This window comes from Triticum aestivum, chromosome 2B, assembly GCF_018294505.1.
Source record: "Triticum aestivum cultivar Chinese Spring chromosome 2B, IWGSC CS RefSeq v2.1, whole genome shotgun sequence".
Classification (NCBI taxonomy): Eukaryota; Viridiplantae; Streptophyta; class Magnoliopsida; order Poales; family Poaceae; genus Triticum; species Triticum aestivum.
In genome coordinates, this window is record NC_057798.1 from 652,008,104 (window position 1) to 652,018,548 (window position 10,445).

The following is a 10,445-nucleotide window of genomic DNA, read 5'->3' on the forward strand; positions in this document are numbered from 1 at the left end:
CCACGCTAACAAAAAAAAAAAACGTACCGTCATGCTTCACATCTTCTAATCTAAAAATACACGACCATCTGTGTTGTGTGGTCGAGAGAAAGGCTACATAGAACTCGGACGTCATAACAGGAGCTAGTAACAAACCTCTTAAGTAGTTGTACCAAAAAATAACTGATACTACAAACGTAGCGTCGGCTACTTTCTCAACAATCTTCGCGGCATGGGACATAATTCACACTCCCAACAACCTACGGGCACGACACGATCCGGAAGGAACGAGCCCTCCATAGTTTTTGAGCCAACATCTGCCACCAATTCCCTTTCTCGTGCCGAGAACATGGGTGCGATTCAAAACCAAGTATCACCGACTACAGTAACTACTGCTGTTCCTTGTTCTTGAGTTCAGTCTCGATGACCCGTAGCTTCTGATTGTTCTCCTCGTTGAGGAGCGACAGCCTCTCCAGTGAAGACTTCATCAGCGACATCTGGGACTCCGAAACGTGGCCTCTTCCGGCCTTCGGCGCCTGCCATGGCGCCATTCCTGCGCCGGCTGCGCCACTGCCCAGGGACGGTTGAGCGAACCGTTTCATCCTCGCGCTCAGGGCAGCAATGGAAGTACGCAGTGCGTCCAGCTCCACGTCTGCAAACCTATCTGCAAGTTTTAGCAGAGGAGTATGTTAGGGCATGATGAGGCTGTAAAGGGAGAATATGCAAAGTCAGGTTTCTCGATTACGGACCAAGCTGCGACTTGAACTCCAGCTCTGCCTGTGACAATGGTTTCTTGTTTGCGGCAGGCAGCATCTTGAAGCTTTCTATGCGCTTCTCCAGCAGATCATACACCTTGGAGGCCCGATCGACCCGCCTGTTTATCTCCTCGTCTTTGGCTTCTATGGATAGAAGTGACTGCTTCACTGCTTGTAAGCGTTTCTGCTTGTCTTCAATCTCTGTCTTCACATAATCTTCGTGTTCCTTGAGCTCGATGAAAACCTGAACATCATTCAAATGAACCCACACTCGTTAGTGATATGCTTATATTGTGGGGATTGAAAGATGTAACAGGTTCAGTTATCTCCAGAATGGAACGACTTTTACTTGTGCACCAACAATGGCATATGACATACTCTAAGTTGATAAGGGATATGCACAAAATACCATAATGATAGCTCTTACCTTGTGCCCATACTCCACATAGTGCTCATGGAAAACCTTAATATAGTGATGAAGTGTGGACTTCCCTTCGATGGAGTCAGGAGTCAACGACCTCAGGCTTGTTGAAGATGGAAGTATGGGTGGATCTGGACCAGCAAGAAGCTCTTTGCTGATCATTCCAGTTGTCGAAGATTCCACATCCTTGATGTCCTTGCTACATATGTCAAGCTGAAGAGGTGTTGGTTCCTTCCAACCCTTCATCTCCACCACAAAGCACTCACCAGTATATGTGATGCCAACTAACTGCACATGGCCATACGCATCCGCTATGGCGACAAATCCAGAAAGGAAGGGAGAACTTGTATCGCTGTTGCCTGTGGTGAGTACAGGATGCACAGAGGGTGGTGTGGAAGCCATTTCGGGGTATGAAAATGGCAGGAAGTGCAACGTGACCATGTCAAGTCCCCCGCCATGTGCACAATAAAATCTCTCCGGAACAAGGGGGTCCAGAAATAACGATAAAGAGCTACCGTTAGAAGTTTTTGGTAGTGCCAAATCCACAATTGAGAGCCTTAGCAAAGGAGGAGAGTGTCCCATCCAGACAGCTTCTGTATTGCTCTTCACATTTGATCCCATACTGGATGAACGATGTGATCTCAGGGCCAACGAATCTTGTGGATTAGAGTCACATATCATAGCAACGCTCTTTATGCGTCCATGTGAATCGACATCAAGGCGAGTAGGAACCCCAATGCTCCATTGTGGTTGGATTTCATCGGCTAAAGCATCAATCTGGAGCTGTCCACTACCCCAGGCAGTTACAAGAACTGAATCTTTGCCAACAGAGCTGTACACAAAACCCACAGCTTTACCTTCACAAGAGCTGCTCTTGCCTTCGAGTTCATTGTTTTCCTCGCAAACTCTACAAAGAGGCCCCTGCATGGGTGCTCAATCTTAATACACATTGATTCATGATAAAAACATACTCCCTCTGTTCGGAATTACTCGTCCAAGAAATGCATGTATCCGGATGTATTTTAGTTGTAGATACATTCATTTTTATCCATTTTTGTGACAAGTAATTCCGAACGGAGGGAGTAGAATGAAGGTCACATAGAAAATAGCAGTCAGAATTTGGATAACCAAATTCTCAATTTCTCATGACAAGAAATGATGATATTTCTCGGTTATCAAAGCAGTTCAGGAATAGTTGGTATTTTGTTGATTTTCTGTATAACATGTTTCATAAACTTTAACATTTAATTTAGACTACAGGTTGGTCTTGTTTCCAAGGAACTTCAGAATTCAAAATGAGCGGTAGATTTACAAATAGAAAATTTTATAGCTATAGTAAGTCAGCCAAATATAACCACAACAGTGATTTCCAAAGAGAATTTAAAACAGTAAAATCAATGTTCAACATAGTATTTACTATTTTCTTCCTCCAAAAGTGTGCTGACTATCAGAACATTTAACCAATTGTCCGTCCATGACCAAAACTGTGGGTACAATATTTGTTGACACCTTTCTCAAAAAAAAAAAAATTGCTGACACAATTACAGTAGTAAAACTGCGCCTGCAGAGGAAGTGTCACGTGTACACGTGAGTGTGGCAGACATGACTGTGCAATTTGTGGCAAATGTTTGGTCACGAGCCAAATGGCTCCTACTCTTACAAATCAACAATCTTATGTACTAGAAAAGCATCGGATTGACTATGAGCACTTAAATGAACAAATTACTAGTTTAAGAGGCATGCCTTTTCCCTTCCTCTTCATCATGGTTGTGTTACAGCATCCTAACTTTATAGAGTATACAGCAAGGAATAGAGGCGATGTGCTACTTGTATCCACGGTTAAATCTCACCTCAAAATATTTCTGACCAAAAGTAATTTACTTTGTTCCTTCTAAAGGTGCTTACTTTTTCCCTTCTAAAGGTGTTTACTTGATATTCACATGCTAAAACCGAATGCAATAATGCATGAGAAAATTTCATACGTCTAGCCATCCCAAGATAATAAAAGCATCAGCCCCACTCGAACACCACAAGCTGAATTCTCCAGTTAAACACATAGAGCTACACTTGCTCGGTCATTCTCAGATATATTTCAGGAAGTCAATAGAAGTGTACCTGTAGAGTTAGAGAATCGTCCACTGGGGCATATGCACGAGCTCTTGACATCAGTGTGCTGCTATCTGCTGATTGACGTAACAGCTCCGGAAATGTTGCCTCCAACCATGCAATGGCCAAATGTGAGTTCGTGACAACATTTGGATTTGAAGATTTCAACCCAAATGTATTAACATCTTCATATATCTCTTCAATATGTTTCTTACTATAGTCACTGCATAATAGAAAATAATTGCCAAATCAATGTAGATAAAGTACAACCTACAGCATGAAATTAAGTAGTTCTCACAGTTTTAGGCAACATGTCAAAATAAAATGTTAGGCAATATAAAAATGATAAGCGCTGAAAGAAGGGGGCAGATAGAACATAGAAGTGCAATATTACCATCCAAATGGAACAACGGGGCAGAGCACAAAAATTGAACCATCACTGAACAAGATGAAAACCTGCATAAATAGGCTTACATGTGAAACAAAGCATAGGAATTGACTACTCAACATACAAAACATTAATCCTAATCAAGGTAAATTTGAAGAGACTACACATGTATGTCCAAACAACATATCAAATGACAACTTGAAAGAAAAATTGAAATGCATGAGGCATCAAGTAACTTCCTGTAATTCTGTTATGAACAGCACAGTGTAGACTTCACACACAAAAAAATAGCATTGATACAGTCATACAGAAACAGTAAATAAGCATGGCATTCCCAAATTCATTGGACAAAGATGCTGTATAGATAGTGTAGTAATATCAATTGATACCATAAATATTTGTACCATGTAATAAGCTTAAAGCCTTAAACTAGCAAAACGATAGATTCCCATATGCAAAATTCACCGCCAAATTGCTCTAGAGCTGTTTGAAGTTACCCTAAGTGTGATACTATCTTGCTTGCTATATTAAAATAATGATCCTGATAAATTTGTAAACTATTCTGGGCAAGTTTATTTTGAGAGGGCTTCTATTATCTAGGCAACTGCAACCAAGAGACATACCGAAAATCTATCCCACAGATGATCACTGCCATAAGAGAATGCCACTGGACAAATTGACGAAGCATTCTGGCATCTTCCAGGTAGAATTGGCTGCAAATAAAATTCCTGCTCTGGTTGCTCTAAATCAAATGAGAGATCAAATAACCTGCATAGATGGTTCTTGATTATTTTATCTTACAGAAAATTTAATATAGTGGTTCCATTATATTGATCTAAGAATATTGTATCAGTTTTTTAAGAAGAGATGAAGTTAGAAATAAATAAATATACATGATGACACACAGAAAAAAGGGTACTTGATATGGGAATGGACAGAGGAAACTACATTCCCATTTACATAAACTCCAACAAATTGCATGTTAAATAAGCTTAAATTAGCCCCTCCATGTTGCACCAAAATCCATTTTAGCATACCTGAAAACAGCATCTGATGTCAAAACACCAAAATGGCTGCTGCTAAAAGGGTGCCAAGATGTCTGCAGAACTTTTATGCCATCATTATTGGTAGGTAAAATCTGAGAAGCAACTGGTGCGGTCCTGTAGTCAAATGCAGGGGAAGGTAACATTATAGTATAATAAAGTTATGAACAATGGGTCAATGGCATCAAAAGAAGAAGAAAAGATAGCTATACATCCCATTAATCTAAACTGCAGAGTGAATGAAAACTCTGTAAACGCCTTCTTTAATACCCCAATGAGGAGTAGAAGATTGCTCTTGATGTGCATGACTAATGAGAAGAGCAGAAGATTGCTCTTGATGTACAGGACTAATGACATGCAGGAGAAATAAGAATATTCTTCCACTGGTTTCAATTTTTTATTGCAAGAAAAATATTCATAACTAGAATAATCTCAGAACATTCAGGAAATAAAGGAGCAAAAGTGCATTATCAACATGAGATATGTTGTGATGAAGATATATACCTGCATATGATTGTATCACCATCTTCTGACACCCTCTCATGTACATGCAGAACATTTATGTTATGTGATCCAGCTAGGAGTAATGATGACACATCCGTATTAAGTGATATATGAGTGACCTCGTAACCAAGATCCATCTCCGGCATCAACATCTGGACAACACAGGAGCGGCATCGATTATGTCAATGCAAGATAGTACAGAACAATCATCATGGTAAAGAAAGAATACCTACTGTGGAAACTTATAAAAGATTACCATCTCACAAGCAATGAGTACAAGCATAAAAGTTTTCTCAATTCAACTATGACGGCATTTCATGACAAAAAGTGAGATCAAAGGAAGCAAATAATGCTGCAAACAAAACCAGTTAGGTAGAAATGTAAAATAGGCCTTATTTTTGGCATAGGAATACACCCATTCCAAAAAAGCTATCATATCACTATGTCAGGAATGTAAATTTCCCAATGTATTAAATAGTGGGCTATGCCACTTAGCGGCGGCTCAGCCAGAAGCTATTAAAAGCTATAGCGAAGCTAAGCCCCATTTAGCGTTTTTCTTAAATTATGATTTTTTTTTGAAAAAAATAGGTATAAAATCAGGCTTCATATGTGATATATCGCATATACTTGACATAAACACATGTTCGCACAACAAAACCAGAGCTCCAATCAGGTATCTTAATTCAATAACCAAGCTTCACACTATGCACCATATATATCAGAAACACGAACAATAGAATAATGCAGCGGGATGGTTTCATATAGCGCCTTAGCGGGCTAAATGACTCCAAATTTAGCGCTAGCAGGAAATAGCGCGCTATTAGCGTCGGAAAGTCCTCGTGAAAGGGTTCCATATCTAGCCTACCCCAACTTGTTTGGGATAAAAGGCTTCGTAAGTAAGTATTAAAATTGTATAGGTTTAGCAGGAGAGCTCAAAGGCTATAGCGGGGCTAGCCGGATGTTTAAAACTTTGAAATTTCCCCAATATGAGGAGGGAATCAATAACTTTCTTTTGAAGCCTTAGTCCACATCCAAATAAAAAATGTACAACTATGCCTCAGCCTCTCCCATGTATGTTCTCGTCAGATCTCCAAAACGTGAAAATGCACAACTTAGGTGGTGCATTTTCATGCCTAGAAACATGGTAGCTCATATAGTATACCATGTGATGCCAAAAACTTATTTTACATAGTTATATTATTACATGCTACTCCCTCCGTCCCATAATATAAGAACGTTTTTGACACTACACTACTAGTGCCAAAAACGTTCTTATATTATGGGACGGAGGGAGTACTACATAAAAAATGATCTCAGAGGAACTTTAATATGTGGAACCGTTTAAAACCCAATCTCCATACAAATATAGGGGAAGGTAGACCCATCTTCTTTCCCACCATGTGCCCATCGCACATCATAATATCGACTTCCCATTTGTAAAAGTTAGATAATATGCCGCACTATATTTCCTGCATCACAGTATAAACCTCTCGGAAAGATTGTGCTTAGGGTAGCAAACAATACTGCCTAAATTAACATAGGATCTGACACTAAGAAATCCAAATGCTCCACACTATGTCCAGTTGCACAACATCACACAGAGAAGCTTCTCCCCATTTTTGTTCACACACAGAAGTACTAGTGAATTGCAAATTGCCCCAGTCAGCAATATAGATTCTCAAACGTATGGCTCTGACCTAGTGACTAGGAGACGGGGAGAACCGATGCCTATCCGGCTATCCCTACCATTTCACAGTGACTTTATACTACGAAAAAGCAACCAGGGGGAGAAAATCACTTCACCTCGGAAGGAACGGCGGCCTCCACGGCGACCTCCTCCCCGTCCCTCTCCGCCTCGGCCTCGCGGATCCGCACGGACACCCGGTGGGCGCCGCGCGCCGAAGGGTCCCAAACGTAGAGCCTCGACCCGGCGGCATCCCACGCGGCACCGCCGCCGCCCACGGCGCCGCGGAGCGCGAAGACGGGGTGGGAGGAGACGGGGACCCACTGCGCCGGCGAGTATGTCCTCTTGGGCGAGGGTCGGGGCCTGGGCCTCGAGGAGGTGGCGGAGGTGGAGGCGGAGGAGGGGGTGAGCGCGAGGGACGGGGACGGGGAGGGGCGGCGGCGGGAGGGCGGGGTCGCCAGGACCGGGGAACGGCGGGCGGGAGGCGGGGAGTCCGGGGGCGAGGGCGACAGCTCCGGCGCGGTGATGCGAGTCATCGCCGACGAGGTTGCGCTTCGCTGCTGTCGGAGCGGCCGGAGCGGTCGTGGGGTTTGAGGTTTGCGGGAGGGAGGGGAGTGGGCGTCTTGTTGGGCTTTTAGGGGGCCTTTCTGTATAGACTTCGAGGGCACACCGGTAGTAGGCCGGCCCAGTACGACGTGGCTCGTCATGCTGACGTCATATCAATTTTCCCTCCTTTTTACTTTATTTACCGAGAATATTTTAAATTAAATACACATTAATAAATATTCACGGGTTTCCAAAAAATGTCCATAAACTTTTGAAAAAAATTATTCAATGAAAATAAATGTCCGTACAATGTGTATTTGAAAAATGTCCACGTATATCAGATAAAAGTTTCACGTGTTTTAAAAAATGTACTTTGTGTACTGAAAAAAGTAGATATGTGTTGAAAAAAGAAAAAACGACCAAAATGCCAAAGAAACGAAAATGAAAGCAAAAAAACAAATAAAACCAAAGGAAAACAAAGGGAAAAAAATAAACCCAAAGTAAAATGAAGAAAAAAATCCGAGGAAAAAATATAAAAAGAAACTAAAAAACCCTGAATAAAACCGAAGCAGAGTGAACCTACAGCACATAGCGAGCAAACTACGCTAACGGGCCAACCTGCTAGTCATCGCCCATTGGAGATTCCTATTAGGAATCGGTACGGGAACACATAGCCATGGCTCTTTTTGAAAGCACAACAGTTTCCTATGACTTTGAACGAGACCAACAACGTCTTCTTCCTTTTTTGGTTTTGGTAATCCTACTGGTCCGAATATACCTTTTAGCCTAACAAAGGTTATTTGATTTTTTTTGTTTGCGTCCGTTGATTTCCATGGTTGAAGACGGCGGCGGGGCCTCGTACAGAAGAAATTGGAAACGGCGACACCGCGATAGTCGCAACGCATATGGACGAGAGTCCGAAGGCTGACTGGTTTGTATAAGGGGTGAAAATCTGGTGCACAAGGAGGTTGCGAGGGATGAATGGGCGGGGAGTGGAGGCCCATGTGATAGCGACACCGATCGTGGGTGGCGAAGACAAGCACTTAGGCCAACGGCACAAATAGTGGGGCTGCAGTTGAAGGAAGAAGATGACTAGATCATGTGTGAAACAGTTGGAAGTTAAAGGCACTATGTGAGGTGTTGGATTTCGATCAAACGGTTAGGATAGAAAGAGGGAAATCAACTTTCTTGCTTAGACGGTCCCTTCCGTCCTTTTTGGTAAAAACGACATCGACCTGGATCTGACGTTGAAGATCCTCCGGTCGGTGTTTCTTACCAAATAAGATCCAGTCTTCATGGATTGGCGGCTATCACGACTCGTTAATGCCTAAGATTAGGGGTTTCTTTAGTGTCAAGATGTGGACCGTGCTCTTCTTCTTCGGTGACGACGAAAATCGTGGGTGCATGGTAGTCACGTCTAAGGCGATATGCAGCAGCCCAACCACTTTGTCGGATTTTCGGGTTCCGGCAACCCCTTGAGATTCGAACACTGGGGTGCGCACGAAGATCTCTTCCCTACCAGCTCACATCTCGAAGTCTCGCAAGGATTTAAGCAAGAAAGATGAACACACAAGGGACACGAGATTTATACTGGTTCAAGCCACCATTGTGGTGTAATACCCTACTTCAGTGTGTGGTGTGGTGGATTGCCTCAGGGGCTAATGATGAACAGTACAAAGAGAGAACAGCCTTGCGAGGGGTTGTTCTTGAGTTGGTGCGATGAACTGCTTGGGTGAGTTCAGCCGCTTCTCTCTCTCTGACCAATCTGTTTCTAGATGCCTCTACCCTGTGGTGGCTAGTCCTACTTATAGGGGGAGGCCCTGGGCCTCTTCCCAAATAATGAGCGGGAAGGGCGCCAACAATTGGCCATTTTGAAGGGGAACATCTAGTACACTTATCCTGATTAAAGTTGGTCTTCGGCTGCCAAAGGTTCTGACGATGACGCCATCCTGGGCTCCAAGATGACCTCCATCCTGCCGTTCTGTTGGTCTTGGTCTTGTTGCACCGAAGCGGTAACCTTTGCCTGATGCCTTGGTCTGTGCTTGCCCCCTTTGCACCGAAAGGGAAACAAGGACACTGCGCAGGCCGGCGCCCGCCTGGTCTCAATCGTCATGGCTTGCGTCACGGGTTCCTCGGGAGGTACCCTGCCTTGATCTCTCCGCCTCCTCGCGAGCCTGCCTGGGGAGGCTGCTCCTGAGGAAGCTTCATGTCGTCCGCCCCGCGAGGCTTGGCCACTCGCGAGGATCTTGAGCTTGAGCTGATGAAGCTGGGCTGCATTGGGCCCCCACTTGAGCCACGCCGCAGGCCGCAGGCAGGCAAGTCTGGGGACCCCCGTTCCTAGAACGTCGAGACACTTGTTTCTCCGTTGCTCGTATATGAATACAAGTAATGTATGCCCTATGGGTGTACATCTTTAAAAGAGAGTGATGTTCGCTCCTAGTGGATTGATGGGTGGGGCCCACCTATCGGTGCAAGGACGCTCCGTCGCGTCACGACAGATGAGGGCATCTCCAGCCGTTGGCCCCCCAGGGGGCGTCTAAAAGCGCCGCCTGGGGGTGAGCCGGCGCAAAGAAAGACCCTGGGGGCGAGTCGTCGCCCAGCCGTTGGCCCCAGGGCCGCCCCTAGGCGAGTGTTTTAAAAAAAAGGGGCCGTTCGGCGAAGTTATGATAAAAGAGTAGTTAAATTTCGGCTAAACATGGCGAATTTCGGCCAAATTCGCACATTTTCATTACATTAAGCTAATCTAAAAAAGAAAGGGGCTGAAGTCGTCGCCGCCGTCGCCGCCATCGTCGTCCTCGGCCTTCTCCTCCTTGACGCGGACCCCCCGGCTGGACCCGACGTTGCCATGGTGGACTGGCGGCGGCGCGTCGTCGTCGTCGTCGCTGTCGCATAGGACGACGACTCCGTCTTCATCACGGCCGCGTCGGCGCTCCTCGAAGCGGCGCAGGGCGGCGCGCTGGCGCTCCTCCGCCTTCTCCCGGCGCGCCTTCTCCATCGCAATGGAGTCCTATCGCGCCCA

At 44.6% G+C, this 10,445-nt stretch overlaps 1 protein-coding gene across 1 annotated transcript; it reads right to left on the reverse strand.

The window, feature by feature from the left end:
* Positions 1–13: 13 nt before the first annotated feature.
* On the reverse strand, positions 14–7,490 carry LOC123046505 (nuclear pore complex protein NUP88). Its single transcript, XM_044469892.1, has 9 exons — positions 7,000–7,490; positions 5,197–5,348; positions 4,687–4,809; positions 4,273–4,417; positions 3,656–3,717; positions 3,271–3,484; positions 1,162–2,076; positions 729–978; positions 14–643 (listed from the first exon to the last, which is right to left on the reverse strand). The coding sequence occupies exons 1-9, from the start codon at positions 7,414–7,416 to the stop codon at positions 369–371; spliced, it is 2,553 nt and encodes an 850-aa protein (XP_044325827.1). The 5' UTR covers positions 7,417–7,490; the 3' UTR covers positions 14–368.
* Between the last annotated feature and the right edge of the window lie 2,955 nt (positions 7,491–10,445).